A 15950-nucleotide genomic window follows, 5' to 3' on the forward strand; every position below is an offset into this window, starting at 1 on the left:
GCTGCATGTCACATGGTCCTGGGTGTAGCATGCACAGCCCTCAGTGTGTCCCCAGCCCATTTCGCACAACCCTCCCCGATCTGCTTTCCAGCCGCGTTGCGACATCCCCTCTCTGCCTCGAAGGGAATGGTTTCCCCACGAGAGAGGACTCTCTGCCCGAGTGACCCAGATGTTAAAGCCTGGATCCAGCTGGATGAGGTCGTTCGCAGAATGCGCCGGAAGCCATTGTGCCACACTGTCTCTTTGCTGCTGCCTGTATGGCGAAGCACCGCGGGCTGCGCAGTTAGAACGAGCTGAAGCGGCCCTGTTTCCAGCCACGCTGACCCAGAAGCAGCTTCACAATCAGAATCTGCTTAAAAAAATGCACATAGCCGTGTGTTGGGGGCTTGTTTTAATTTATTTCATGGTTTATTTCATATTGTGTCCTTTGCAGGAGGGTAGACCTAACATCACTCATGCTAGTTTCATTCATTTGTTCATTCATTCAAACATTCATTCATTCTTTTGCCACCGCTTACCTGAATCTAGGTCTCATTGATTTGCGAAACTTTTATGAATTTTGTTTGCTAATTGAGGTCAATGCGGCTGCAGCTCCCCCCGCAGGTCCTTCAGCTTCTGATAGACAGCAGGACTCGTGATGAAGGTTTTTTAAGGTAGTGAGTGCAGCTCTGGGGGGGGGGGGGGTGGCGGCAGAGTTTCTTTGCCGCTGAGGCTTAAGGGGCCGAGGGCCTTGCCAGTTAAAACTGAGTTACTGGTTCAGTTGGGGTCACCTTCAGCGTGTTGTCTGCTGCCCTACAATACCTGACCACAGGCACACTCACGAATGCTTAATAATTATCTGTTACTCTGCTTCACGTAGAACACCATTTGCATTTTACTGGCTGTTTTAAGGGCATTTTAAGGGCGTACCAAATGCATTGAAGTGGAAATCTGTGTAAGATTGGGTACGCCGGCTTTCTTCTACTCTGAAATGCTCTGTAGTCTGTGCTGAGGGGGGCGAGTGGAGGACCGGGGAGGGAGACGTCTCACGCTGCGCGGTCTGCCTCATGCGAGGGGGTTCTTCTGAGCTTTTTAATGCAGTCGTTTCTGTGGAGCCAACAGAGGGAGTGTCACAGAGGGAGTGTCACAGAGAGGGGGCAGCAGTCAAATTTTAATATAAACCCCATATCCCCCGAATCTTACTTTATAAACGCTGTGCCTCTGTCAGCTGTGAAGTGTAGCCAGTGTAGTGGAAGAGGAATGTAATACTTGATGCAGTTTGTGGGTGAGTAGCAATGAGGATGCACACTAGATGGCGCTGTTTTCTTCAGAACAACACGCGTGAAATACACTTTGTGCAGGGGTGAGTGTTATGGGTACATTCTCAGGTATCCACCAGTTTTGCACAGTTAAAAACCAGGGATAGTGTTCTGTTTGTACAGTCGCTTAGATATCCTGATACTGTCCTCCATTAACGTTAGAGATGCTGACCAGCACGTTAAAACAAGAATGCACTTCATTAACATGAAGCTCACACATGGTTACATATTTGTTCTGTGAATCTCTGTGAGCTACTTTATACAGAACGAGGTATGTGTGCATTTTATGGTCTGGTAGGGAACTGTGGAAACGGCACCATTGTTCACATCTCAATGACTTTTCAGGGTCCGCCTACCAGAGGTGGGCAGGTCTGGTCCAGAAAGTAAATGTCTAGGCCAAGATTTTGTTTCAACCAACTAGTTCAGTACTCTGTGACTGTGACTCTTTGGTTGAAACAAAACCTTGGTCTGGACTTACTCTCTAGACCTGAGTTATCCACCTCTGCTGCCAGTGTGTGCGTACGGTGCACCTATGCAGTGACGTCAGAAACAGGCTGTAACAGCATAATTGCGGCCTTTGCTTAGGAGCTAAACTGCAATCACGCTGTATTGTTTCTTTGGTGATGCTAATCCGAGACACAATTATAGTTGCATTGAAGAGCAGCACATGCAGCGACGGGGGCAAGGAGAGCATCGTCATAGCTTCGGCTATACCAGCATCATTCCTGCTGCGGAGGAGGCGCGAGCTAAGGAGGGCTAGACTGCTTTCAATCACTAATTAGGCAGGGGATCGCTAATGACAGGCTAGCGTGAGAATCTCGTCATAAAAGCACACTTTGTGAGACACACTCTTCTCACTCCGCTTTCTGCTTTATGTTGGGGAAACGGAGCGTTTGGTTAAACGTGGCCTGGAGTTAAGCTGAGGTTGGGCTTCACCTGGGATGAACTTGACATGTGACCCACGTTGGTGCACACATACACGCACATACACACACACACATGCATGCTTCAGCAATGATCTCCCAGCCTCACTACCAGAGTGGATTTGTCCATCTTGTATGTGTTGATGGCATACCAATATTACCATGTTAGTTGGATGTAGCCACTCCTAGGAGTTCTGGTTAAGCCCTTACTGGATTTATAGGGTTGTGTGTGGCTCACGGAAGGTAGCTGGTTCAAGTCCCAGAAGTGGCAGAGGGTTATCCCTGATGCTGAGAGCCCATCAGCCAGTGATGCCTTTAAGTTTCTGTCTGGATCGGTCAGCATGTCTGCATCAGCATGTGAATGTGTGTGTGTGTGTGTGAGTGCGTGTGTGCGTGCGTGTGTGTGTCAAATATACATTACATTGTGGGGACATTTGGATGTGATTTAAAAACCTGTTATTTTGACATTGTGTTCCCATGTGGGGAACATTTCTTTTGGTCCCCACATGGGGAAATTTGTTTTTCTAAAAATCTGACCGCAATCAAAAAACTTGCCAAAAGTATTGCATTTTGTTTGTTACTTCTGGTCAAGGTTGTCATTGTTGGGATTAGGGTTTTGCCCATAGAAATGAATGGACATTCCCCGCAAAGATATGAGTACGGGTCTGTGTGTGTGTGTGTGCGTGTGTGTGTGTGTGTGCGTGTGTGTGTGCGTCTGCGTGTGTGTTTGGGGGTCCTTGTCTGGAACGGCCCTGGAGTGCTGCTCTCATAGGTGAAGGGGAGCCGGAGGCGTTGGAGTGGAGGATAGTGGGACGTGGGAGGCGGCAGCTGATTTCTGCATCATGTGAATGATTGCTGATTGGTCCTTAGTCAGTCCACTCATCTTCTCTCTCCATGTTTGTTTTTAACTCGTCTACTTCCATAGTGTTCTGGGCTTTTCTCTCATTCGGTGCCTTAGCCTTTCCTGTCTTCCCACTCCTGGCTTAGCTGATCTTTTTCATTTTCTGTACCTTCCTAGTTTTCTGTCTATGTCTCTCTTTCACCCATTTCTGTCTGCCCCCCACCCCGGTCCATCTCCACCCCTGTACTCGAGATTATTTATTTATCTCTCTGTCTTTTGTCTTGCCATGTTATTGATTCTACAAAGATGGATGGGAGGTGCCTGGGGAGGGGGGGGGTGGTGCATGCTCCAAGGCATTACAGTAAGGAACTGGGTGTGAAACGCTGCTGTTTTTGAGTTCATTTCAGTGATGCCCACAAAGGGGGTTCTGTGGCCCCCTACTGGGGAGGTGGGGGTAGTACATGACACGAGACATGGAGGTTAATGAACTGAAAGACTGCAGGAAATTTTAGGAGTGGTCTGTGTGGGGTCAATGAGAGATGGTGGGGAGTTGAAGAAGGAGATTGTGGTGCAAAAAAATTAGGGGGGAACCACCAATGCAGAAGGTCCATCCACAGCCAGGCAATGGTGGTTCCCAGCTGCAGTGAAATGCAGTGATGGTTCAGGCCTGCCCTCCAAATTGTTCTCCTCAGAATGAAACTGCCAGCCTGCAGGTCTGGCCTCTTTCCATTCGCTGTTGTCACTCGTCCGGTGGGATCTCAGGCCCTTCAAGGGTGTGTGGGAGTGATCGAGCCCCCCCACCCGTCATAAGGCAGCCTTCACGTCTGACTTGAGCTTGGCAGCTGTGTAAAGTCCTCAGCAAAAAGGACTGTAGCCATTTATAAACAGACACACCCTAGAGACGGCCTGCAGACGCCCAGGTCTGATGCTGTAGCTATACTTCAGATGTCTAGGTAGCTACTCTGCAGATGTCACGGTCCGACACTGTAGCTACACTGCAGATGCCCTGCAAATGCCCGGGTCCGACACTGGAGCTACGCTGCAAATGCCCTGCAGATGACCATGTCCGACACTGTAGCTACATTGCAGACGCTCTGCAAATGCCCGGGTCTGACACTGTAGCTACACTGCAAACGCCCTGCAGATGACCATGTCTGACGCTGTATCTATTCTACAGACACGCAGATCCAACACTGAAGCTATTCTCCAGATACCCTGTAGACGCCCAGGTCCAGCGACATATCTATGCTTCAGATTCCTTGCAGACACCCAGGTCCAACACTGAAGCTTTACTACAGATGCTATGCCTATCCTGCTGATGGATTGCAGACGCTCAAGTCCAGTGCCATAGTTACACTGTAGATACCCAGCTCCGACGCCGTAGCTATACTGCACCATGTCTATCCTGAAAACGCCCTGCAGACACCCAGCTCCGACGCCGTAGCTATACTGCAGACGTCATGTCTATTCTGCAGACACCCAGTTTCAACGCTCTAGTTGTACTGCAGACGCCCTGCAGACAGTGTCGCCATACTGCAGACGCCGTGGCTGTACTGCGGGCCCCTCCCTCATGTTTATCTTTGTGAGCAGCGCAGTCGGTGTGTCGGATTGGAGGCTCTTGAGGAATGTCACGCTCCTAATTGTACTCCATCGTTGGAGCGTTCTGCTTCCCTTTAAGTGCAGCCTTGCTCTACCCCTCCCCCCCCGCCCGCTTTATCAGTCTGCTGATTTTGTTGCTCTCTCCCCCTTTTCCTTTTGATCTCTACCCCCTCCATTCCCACCCCCAGACGTTTAACACACTAAATGCACTTAACATTAAAAATACAGTGATTATACATTTGCATAGTTCCATTTCCTCGCCATTAGGACTTTGTTTCCGCCTCTTCCACACCACCAGTTTTGGTGCAAGTCCCTCTTCTGGTGCACCTGGTGAAGCGGGCGGGTCTGTCGGAGGGCTCTGAGCGCACGTCTTCTGCGTGGTGTGGGCACATGGCATCCCTACACTTTGAATGTGGCAGGAGGTGTGTGTGAAAGCTTTAGAATCCACCATACTCAATAAATTGCTCTTGGACGGAGCCCTCTGTATCGTGTTGAAAAGATTATACAGCTTCTGCTTCCCATTCCCTGAGCTGTAACAAGGTTACTGGATAAACAGGAGCAAATAAAGGATATAAATGAAGTCAGCATGTTTTCTAATAACAACAGCGCATTAAGAATAATTAATTGCGTGACCTTTCGTCCCATCCTGGCTCCCCTCTTCTCTTCACCAGTCTCCAGCTCTGCTTTCCTCTCTCCCGCCCCCTGGGGCTGTGCGCTGTACCGGAGTGTGGGTGTCGTTCGGATGGCTGCCGGATTGCGCTCGCTCATAGACGCACACACACACACACACACACACACACACACACACAGGTTTGCAATTCTGTCCTTTAACCCCAACATGACAACCTTAACCCCTACCCAGCCCTAACCTTAAGCATAAGTAACAAGATACATGACATTTTGTTTTTTGATTGCATTCACAGATGTTTGTGGGGACCTGGTGTATGGCCATTTGGTCCCCACAAAGTAATATAAACATAATCACCCACACACACACAAAATACATCAAGCAAGACAAAAACACACTAGCAACGATAAGCAGAGCAGCAAGCCTGCTGTGCATGTGAAGCCCACCTCCACGCATAGCATATAGCTGCATAAGCACACATATAGGTTGCGTTAAGACACACATGCACACGCATATTAAACTAACAGGCCCCCTCAGCACACATGTAGAGCTTCAGAGACTCCGAGTCCTGTGTTCAGACACACAAACACATGAGCTAACACACACGGATACGGGTCTCACATGTACAGATGACCTCAGCACACGCATTGAGGCTCAGAGACGCCGAGTCCTGCTTTCAGTTGCACGAACACGCAGCCTTACACAGACGCACACGCACGTCTCACATGAACAGACCCCCTCACTGTCACTCTCGCACTCTGGCACAGATTCTCTGCAGCCTCCGGTCTCTCACTCCATCTGTTGGCCCAGTGGCCCCGCAGACTGGAAAGATGTTTGTGTTTTGCTGGAATCCTGTGCCGATCAAGGTAGTAACACATTAGCCAATAAATGATCGATTGACACACGTGAGGCGTATCATTTTCTTAAACAATCCAAGCATCCCTTGTTCTGTACCCCCCTCCCGCTCTAAATTGCACAATTTTATTTTAGGAAGGTTTTAGGTTAATGTTCTTTGTACAGGATTGTGTTATATATAAACGTTTCTCCTCCACATCCATCTTCTCCCTTTTTCCCCTCTGCTCCCATTTAAAATTCCTTGTCCACTACAGGGCTGTGTTATTTATAAACACCTTTCTCCTCTACATCAGTCTTCTTTTTGTTTTCCCCTCTGCTCCCATTTAAAATTCCTTGTCCAGTACAGGGCTGTGTTATTTATAAACACCTTTCTCCTCTATAGCCATCGTCTCCCTCTTCCCTCTGCTCCCATTTAAAATTCCTTATCCAGTACAGGGCTGTGTTATTTATTACCCCGTTTCCTCTATAGATCTGCCATCTCCATTCTTTTCTCTGCACCCATTTAAAACACCCTGTCCATCTGTTCTGTTCTCCTTGTTCCCTCGTATCTCCTCGCTCCATTTTCTGCTGTTCCCTTATAGCCCTTGTGCTCTGCCCTCCTTGTCCTCTTCGTGCTCCTCTCTTCGCGTCGCACATCATGGCCCAGGACACTTTTTGCCTTTATTTTCTCTCACCTACTCTGAATGGCTCACCAGGAGTGCGCTCTCTTTGCAAGTGGCCTGCTTCTCACTGGTGGCTGCTTGTCGCGAGCTGGATTTTGGAGTGGGTTGGATTTCAGGGTATTCCGTTCAGCTGGACCGCACCTTCCCCGCCGGCGGACGGCCGAGGCGGTGTACGTTGTGCTGTCGCGGAAACCGCGGGTGGTGTGTTGACGTGGCTCTGGCCACGGGACTCGGGACGGGCGCCATCCAGGGCTGAGCAGCCCGGCTGCTCGTATGGCACTTTGTTTTCGTAGCTTAATTAAGCCGTTGCTCCGCCAGGTGGGGAGATGATATCCTCACATGGGGTGCTGGGGGTTAAATACTCTTTCTGGGCTTGGAACCAGAAGGGAGATGGGGCTGAGACCAGCACAGACCAGCCATTCTAATCCTGCTGGTCATTTGGAGGGTGTCTGAGGCAGTTTTTGGGGGGGGGTCGACCCTGGAGCAGGTGGTTTCAGAGCCACCCCCCACAACATGAGGGGTGCTGTTGTGAGAGTGTGGCCAGAGGTGGGGGTTCAGGAGACGGGGGAGGGTGAGGCAGGCAGGTCTGTCACCAGTGTTTTCGTAGTAGTTTTGATTCTGTTCTTCGTCATTGATTGTCCGTGCCCATCGTCAGGGGAGGCGCTGTGACATTAGGGGCCCGTTTGATTGGGGCCCCATGTGGGTGCTCTTTTCCTGTGTGTGCACGACGCAAAGGAAGTGCAAACCCTGAGTCACCGGTGTGTTTGCTGAGGAGGGGGCAGGACAAACTTCTGGAATTATTAGAGGGGCTGGGATGGGGGGGAGGTATGGATCCCATACCGAGGCACAAATGGAGAACAGGGATGAATAAGTGCAGTATATAGTATAATGATATTATCCCTGCTGAAACTGTATTTTAAGTTGTTTTATTTTATAGCAGCTGTTTCCATGGTGATGACGATTTTGCTCAGAGATTCTTAAACACCAGTTTGAGATCATGGAATTGATTGAATCCCCCCCCCCATTATTCTCCTTCCTCGTTTGCATTCTTCTTTTCATCCCCCCCAGGGTTCACAGACAAAATTCTGGTATAAAGACATGAAAGCCGAAACCAGTATTCCCAGTGGCTTCAGGTGTCTCTGCTCTCCGTGTATGATCTCACACAGCCTGTTACCTGTTACCTTCATCACTAGCCCCCTTTCATTTATACATATTTTTTTCCCCTTTGCCGAAATGTGAAATAGCATCAGACACGGTGGCAATAACATCGATGCGTCGGGCGTCACACATAAAGTTGTGATTAGCATAATACAGTCTACAGTGAGGATAAGTACACAGACGAAAGGCCTGTGCCCCAGTGCTATTGCGGCAATTACATTTTTAGCCAAATTTGACCCTCGTCTTGCACTGTCTCCTAGTTGTTCTGCTCCTTTTCCCTGTTTCCATTTGACCCTCTCTCCCTGCATATAGCAGCATGTGACTGGGCCAGCACCTTTGCCGGAATGCCCTGGTGCCCCGGCCAGTCCTCACTTGCTCTGGTGGGAATGCTACGGTGCCCCGGCCAGTCCTCACTGGCTCTGGTGGGAATGCCACGGTGCCCTGGCCAGTCCTCCCTGGCTCTGGCGGGAATGCTACGGTGCCCTGGCCAATCCTCCCTGGCTCTGGCGGGAATGCCCCGGTGCCCTGGCCAGTCCTCCCTGGCTCTGGCGGGAATGCCCCGGTCATTCCTCCCTGGCTCTGACGGGAATACCCCAGTGCCCCAGCTAGACCTCCCCAGCCCTGGTGGCAATGCCCTGGGCTGTGATCCCTGACTCTGGCGGGAATGCCGCGGTGCTCCAGCCAGTCCTCCCTGACTCTGGGGTGAATGCCCCGGCCAGCCCTTCCTGGCTCTGGGGTGAATGCCCCGGCCAGCCCTTCCTGGCTCTGGGGTGAATGCCCCGGCCAACCCTTCCTGGCTCTGGGGTGAATGCCCCAGCCAGTCCTTCCTGGCCCAAGGGGGAATGCCGCAGCCAGTCTTCCCTGGCTCTTGGGGGAATGCCACGATCGGTCCTCCCTGGCTCTTGGGGGAATGCCCCGACCGGTCCTCCCTGGCTCTTGGGGGAATGCCCCGGCCGGCCCTTCCTGGCTCTGGGGTGAATGCCCCGGCCAGTCCTTCCTGGCCCATGGGGGAATGCCCCAGCCAGTCTTCCCTGGCTCTTGGGGGAATGCCCTGGTGTCTTCCCTGGCTCTGGGGGGAATGCCACGATCGGTCCTCCCTGGCTCTTGGGGGAATGCCCCGACCGGTCCTCCCTGGCTCTTGGGGGAATGCCCCAGCCGGCCCTTCCTGGCTCTGGGGTGAATGCCCCGGCCAGTCCTTCCTGGCCCATGGGGGAATGCCCCAGCCAGTCTTCCCTGGCTCTTGGGGGAATGCCCTGGTGTCTTCCCTGGCCCTGGGTGGAATGCCCCGACCGGTCCTCCCTGGCTCTAGGGGGAATGCTCCGACCGATCCTCCCTGGCTCTTGGGGGAATGCTCCGACCGGTCCTCCCTGGCTCTGGGGGGAATGCCCCAGCCAGTCCTCCCTGGCTCTGGGGGGAATGCTCCGACCGATCCTCCCTGGCTCTTGGGGGAATGCCCCGACCGGTCCTCCCTGGCTCTTGGGGGAATGCCCTGGTGTCTTCCCTGTCTCTGGGGGGAATGCTCCGACTGGTCCTCCCTGGCTCTGGGGAGAATGCTCCGACCGGTCCTCCCTGGCTCTGGGGAGAATGCTCCGACCGGTCCTCCCTGGCTCTTGGGGGAATGCTCCGACCGGTCCTCCCTGGCTCTGGGGGGAATGCTCCGACCGGTCCTCCCTGGCTCTGGGGGGAATGCTCCGACCGATCCTCCCTGGCTCTTGGGGGAATGCTCCGACCGATCCTCCCTGGCTCTTGGGGGAATGCCCTGACTGGTCCTCCCTGGCTCTTGGGGGAATGCCCTGGTGTCTTCCCTGTCTCTGGGGGGAATGCTCCGACTGGTCCTCCCTGGCTCTGGGGAGAATGCTCCGAAAGGTCCTCCCTGGCTCTGGGGAGAATGCTCCGACCGGTCCTCCCTGGCTCTTGGGGAAATGCTCCGACCGGTCCTCCCTGGCTCTTGGGGGAATGCCCTGGTGTCTTCCCTGGCTCTGGGGGGAATGCTACGACCGGTCCTCCGTAGCTCTGGGGGTAATGCTCCGACCGGTCCTCCCTGGCTCTTGGGGTAATGCCCTGGTGTCTTCCCTGGCTCTGGGGGTAATGCCCCGGCCGGTCCTCCCTGGCTCTGGGGGGAATGCCCTGACCGGTCCTCCGTGGCTCTTGCAGTCGCTGTCCCGAAGCCCACACCCTGCTGCTTGCCATCACGTGAAATGGTTCAAGGAGCAGAGGTCTAGATGCCAACCATGGGCTTGCTAATCATATATATATATATATATATATATACATACATATATAATATGTATGTATATATATATATATAATATGTATGTATATATATATATAATATGTATGTATATATATATGTGCATGTATATATATATATATATGTATATATAATCAGCATATGTCATATATATATATATATATGTCAGTGTGATTGTGTGTATCTGTCTGTCTCTCTGCGGATCTGTGTGTGTGTGTGTGTGTGTGTGTGTGTGTGTGGTTGTATGTATATCTCTGTTGCTATCTCTCTCTCTCTCTGTCTGACTGTCTGTCTGTATGGGTGCCTGCATGCATTACTGTGCACCCTAGCTTGTTACATAAGCTTTCTGGCGTGCCTATGATCCCGATGCATTCATGCGTATGTGTGTCCATGCCTGTGCGTCTGTGCTTGTTGCTCTGCACGCATCTTCGCCTTTGTGTGTCCAAGCATCTGCTCTGGACCGTGCCAGGTGGGGAGAGAATTTAAGGGGGGGGGGAGATAAATTGCATGAGGAAAAATTGGATCAGATTACAGTGAATTTTGGCTCAGAATTATCTCCAATCCCTGCTGCGTTACTGGGGAGAGGGAGGGGTGAGATAAATAACAGGCCTCTGGCTACGCCAGGCTGGGGTGTCTTCCCTGCGGCCTCCGTACTCACAGTTACAGAAGCTTAATGGCCACTCTGCACTTCCCTGAGGTCGTCAGTTAAGCCCGTGTTTGCAAACCGCTGCATTATTTTATCCCTCCCTCGCGCCTTTGTGTGATAATGTGTATTTTACTAATCTTACTCTGTTTTCTTAATTAGTTTACTCTGCGGGTGCTGGGATCTCGGGGCTCATGGTCATATCTGAGCAGATTTAGCATCCGGTTAGGCTGCTGTTTGATAGACGAGCAATTAGTTTAGTCTGAGTATGATCGAGGCTCAAGGCTGAGGACCTATAGTGTCGTATGTAGCTCTTTAGTCACCAACTACGTTTTTTCGGGTTAAGGTGTGGCATCCTATAGCTGCACTATTTGTGTTGCAGCTTTGAGGAGGCTGAACTGGGTGGGGCTGAAGGCGGTCTTGTGTAGATGCGGTGCTGATGCCCCCTACTGTTCGACCTGTGACTTGCAGGTTGGCTATGAGAATGCGGGGACTGTGGAGTTCTTGGTGGATAAACATGGGAAGCACTACTTCATCGAGGTCAACTCCCGCCTGCAAGTTGAGCACACCGTCACTGAGGAGATTACAGAGTGAGTTCACCAAGCCTGTATCTGGTTATACCAATCAGAGTATATTAGCCTGCATATCTGTCATACACCTGCGTATCTGCATAGTCTAATATACCCCTTTCTGTTATACACTCACATATCTGCATAGTCTACTGTACCCCTTTCTGTTATACACCCACATATCTGCATAGTCTACTGTACCCCTTTCTGTTATACACCCACATATCTGCATAGTCTACTGTACCCCTTTCTGTTATACACCCACATAACTGCATAGTCTACTGTACCCCTTTCTGTTATACACCCACATATCTGCAGTCTGCTGTACCCCTTTCTGTTATACACCCACATATCTGCATAGTATACTGTACCCCTTTCTGTTATACACCCACATATCTGCAGTCTGTTGTACCCCTTTCTGTTATACACCCACATATCTGCAGTCTGTTGTACCCCTTTCTGTTATAAACCTGTATATCAGCATGATCTAATATGTACCTTTTCCGTTATACACCTGCATATCTGCATTAACTAGGATACTGTTGTCAGGTGTGGAGCTGCAGATCTGTGTAATTTAATTTGCAGCTGCATCTGCTGTGCGCCTGCAGGTTGGGAATGTTTTTCTGTGCGCCTCTGCAGATCTCAGGTGTGGCATAGTCTTCATTCAGGGTGGGCAGAGGGGCGTAAGGAGAAAACAGGCGCAAGGGGACTCGAACACTCCATCTATCGGGCGCCAGGTCTGCTGCTTAATCACACTGATGGCTGCTGCTCTGGGATGTGAAGGCAGAGTGGGAGAGATCAAAAGGGAGTATAGCAATAGATAGAGGTTTGGGGAGCGGAGCCTTGGAGAGGGAGGGGAGAAACAAGGAGACAGTATAGAAGCCTTTGTGCACACAGTGCGAGCACTCATGCATATGCATGTGTTCACTCCAGCCTGTGCGCGCGCGCACACACACAGACATGCACGCACAGATTATGTATCTATAACTTTGTGGGGACTCTTCAATTATTCCCATGGGCACAACCCTAGTCTTAAATTTGTAATCCCTACCCACCCCTGACCTTAATCATAAGTTTTTTTAGTATTTTGATTGCAGTCACAGATTTTTATAAAATTGTTTCCTCTTGTGGGGACCGGAAAAATGTCCCCACAAGGGCAAAAATAATTGGTCTTTATCACATTGTAATAATGAAATATATACAGTACTTTAACCCCCCCCCCACACACACACACACACACACACACAAACACACAGCCACTACAGCGGGCACCTCATGTTTCCTCAGCTACACCCCCTCTCCTGTCATTTTCACGTAAGTTCAACAATTCGCAGTTAGTATAAAGATATTGGCTAATTCATTATAAATATCAAGACTTGTCATCATGAATTGATGCTGTCAGACAGCTGCTGGAATGAACTGGCTACACTACTCTGATAAATGTGGAGGGAGCACAAGTCTTACATAAATATGAATGAGCCAGACATTTTATGACTGTATTTATTTCATGGCCATATTTTATTTTTTAACACTCCTTATTATTAAAATGTGTGTGGGTGTGTTTGTGTGTCTACATTACACCCATCCAGGATCCATTATCTGTTTCTCTTATGTGACAATGGTCTTCATATTGCTCTCGCACACTGTCTCTAGCTATTGTTAACGCGTGCTGCTCTCAATGGGAAGGATTATGTGGTAAAAATGGTACAGATGGGATCAATACCTCTGCTCTTGATCTTTTATGTTTGCACAACCCAGCTGCCAGCGTGTCTCAGCGATTTAGACTAATTACCCTTCGCTGTCTCCCCCTTACACTCTGATTTATTTATTTGTTTCCCCTCTTGCCATTGAAGGCTCACTTTTATTGCGAGAGCTGCCCTCCGTCTGTGCTGTGCCCAATTCAACTTGTTGTGACCTACCTATCTTTCTCCTTTCTCTTTCTCTATCTCTTTCCTTGAACCTCCATATCCCTCATTCCACTCTTTAAATTCCCTCCCATGTGACCAATCTGTCCATCACTTTTCAGGGGCGATTCTAGGATTAATTTTTTTAAGGTGGGGAGCATAAGAGGGGCCATAATTCATACAAAGAGGTCAACTTCATCATTAGCCAATGACATGTTCTGAATCAGTGAGTGACAGGGGAGGAGGCACTCCAGGGGCCAATCAGCTTTCAGCTGGGCCCAGTGCACTATGGACCTGCCCCTGTTTACGCCCCTGTCACTTTCATGTGGGCCTGCCGAGTACAGGAGGGTGTACTCGTTCACCGCGGCATATCCCTGCACCCACTTCGTTTCTCTCTCCCTCTGTCTACATGTAGCTGCCGTCAGGGACGACATCCCTGCCATGTAGCCGGACAGTGCAGAAGGAATTTGTCTTGTTCGCATGTATCTGTGTTTAGTAACAACGACAAAATATCACTGCAAAACTGGGAGCTGCAAAAACGGCACTCAAATAAAATATAAGTTCCGGGTTGCTCCCACTGTACCAGACACGAAAGACCTGCAAAGGCATGATCATCTCAGATTCCTGGCTTTATGGGAGCCTAACATGCTCGTGGTGCCAGCAGATCCCTGCGTTAGATGATGAGCTGATCGGGAAATGGAAAGGGCAGGATAAACTCTCTTGATCCAGTCTTGAGTCTGGATCATTTGTTGAGTTTGTGTAGGTATGCGATTATTTTTGTCTGAATGATGTGATGGGCAGGTTTCCACTCCCGCACATCAGTGTGCGATTATCTCGGCCTCATGTTCTGGTCCTTCTCGCAGGAGCACACGGTGGCTAATTGCCGTGAGTTACTGCCCATAAATTGCCACCGTCCGTCTTTATTTCTGCGGCCTGTCAGAGAGTGTCAGGGAGAGAAAGGGGTGGGTGGGGGGGGGGGCCCGGGGTGGGTTGGACCAAGTGGAAGATTGAGGGGAGTTTGTGGATGATGGAGACATGATGGAGACAGAAAATCAGATGCCGGGGGGAAGATGGGAATTTGTGAAGGCAAGCTGGGTCCTCTGGGACTGTAGATTCTCATGCCTGCAATCTTTAAGCCTCTTTGAACAAGATCCAAAGCCAGCTTCCACCAAAATGTGAATTTTTTTTAATCTTATGTATTATAAAACCAGCTAATGCTACGTGTGGACCCTGTTGATCGTTACAGTACAGCACATCAAGACATTGCATCAAAACAGCGGTCACATTATCTTAAATTTTATATCCAGTCTCTTACTTGTTGGTGCTGCTTAGAGCCACCTGGATGGAAATCCCTGCTGTAGTGTGGTATGTGTGTCATTGGGGATACGGCAGGTTTTGCTGATTCCTCTGTATGTATGAAAATAGAGGACGACCAGGATGAGTAAGAGGAGAGAGAGAGCGACAGCGAGAGTGATAATGACAAAGCCGGAGAGAGAGAGCGAGGGAGACAATGGGAGCGAGACACAGAGCTCGGTTCTGCTGCCCTGACCGTGTCCTGCATGAAGTCATTCCACCCCGAAACTCGCACATATTCCTTCCAATTCACATCTTATTCCTTCCAATCACAGGAGTCGCAACCCCCACCCCTCGCCTGCGTGCTCCCCGCTCTCGTTCCCTTTATTGAGTTCCTGACCCCCCCTCTAACCTCCTATTTCTCCCTCCCCCCTCTCCTCCTCATCCACCTACCTGTCTTTTTCGTTCCCACTCCTTAAACCTGTGTTTATGTGCCTGACTTTCACGGCGCACCCTGTGGAGTCAAGCGTCACCTCCAGCTGGGGGGCCAGGACCCTGATCTTTTTTTCCCCGAAATTGTGGGAGACGCTTGTTAATTATACAGTCAAGAATGTAGATAAATCCGAAATTAAATTCTAGACTGACACGAACTGCAATTACGTTCGTAATTTATTGCCGGAGGTAATGGATCAGTTACATAATCTCCTAGGTACGTGGCACTGCTACCGTTGTGCATTATCAATATAATTAAAATATGGGGCTCTTGTCCTTGTGGCATGGAGTCTCACAAAGTCACCTGACTTGACCCTCGGGTCTCCAAGTACCATGGAGGCGAGACATCTGGCTAGCCGTTCCAGTTAAACAGCACTGTTCAGCAGATAATGGGGAACCAGCCCCCAGATGATTTTTACAGCCAGACCCTTTATCAGCGACGCTGTGGCAACAGCAGGGCACCAGAGAGGGACTGTTTGTCCCTGCGTGGGCTTTGCAATCATCTCCCCTGTTTAAGATCAGATCCAGCAGACTGCAGGGAAACCTATATCTGCCAGTGTCTCTGATTCAGGGAGGTTGAGCGTGAGCAGCTAATACTGCTGTAATTTAGAGAAAGCTGGGGTCAGAGCTGCAGGGGGCAGCCATGCGGGTCGTCGGTGATCTCCGAGGGAATGACCTTTAGCTGCCTGGTGCGATGATGTGTCACACAGCCTCCCACACAGGCTCCTGACGCCTCTTCTATCCGTAGACGGACCGAACTCCAGTTGCCGGTGGGTCTGGTTAATATCATGGATGCAAGCAGGTGTGTGTGTGTGTGTGTGTGTGCGCGCCCGT

At 50.4% G+C, this 15950-nt stretch overlaps 1 protein-coding gene across 4 annotated transcripts in view; it reads left to right on the forward strand.

The window, feature by feature from the left end:
- LOC125750292 (pyruvate carboxylase, mitochondrial-like) overlaps positions 1 to 15950 on the forward strand; it is a 112200-nt gene that overhangs the window by 20764 nt on the left and 75486 nt on the right. For all 4 annotated transcript variants that reach the window (XM_049027872.1, XM_049027873.1, XM_049027875.1 and 1 more), the window contains one exon: positions 11330 to 11448. In XM_049027872.1, the coding sequence (XP_048883829.1) occupies positions 11330 to 11448 (119 nt within the window). The remainder of the gene's footprint in view (positions 1 to 11329; positions 11449 to 15950) is intronic.

This window comes from Brienomyrus brachyistius, chromosome 10, assembly GCF_023856365.1.
Source record: "Brienomyrus brachyistius isolate T26 chromosome 10, BBRACH_0.4, whole genome shotgun sequence".
Classification (NCBI taxonomy): Eukaryota; Metazoa; Chordata; class Actinopteri; order Osteoglossiformes; family Mormyridae; genus Brienomyrus; species Brienomyrus brachyistius.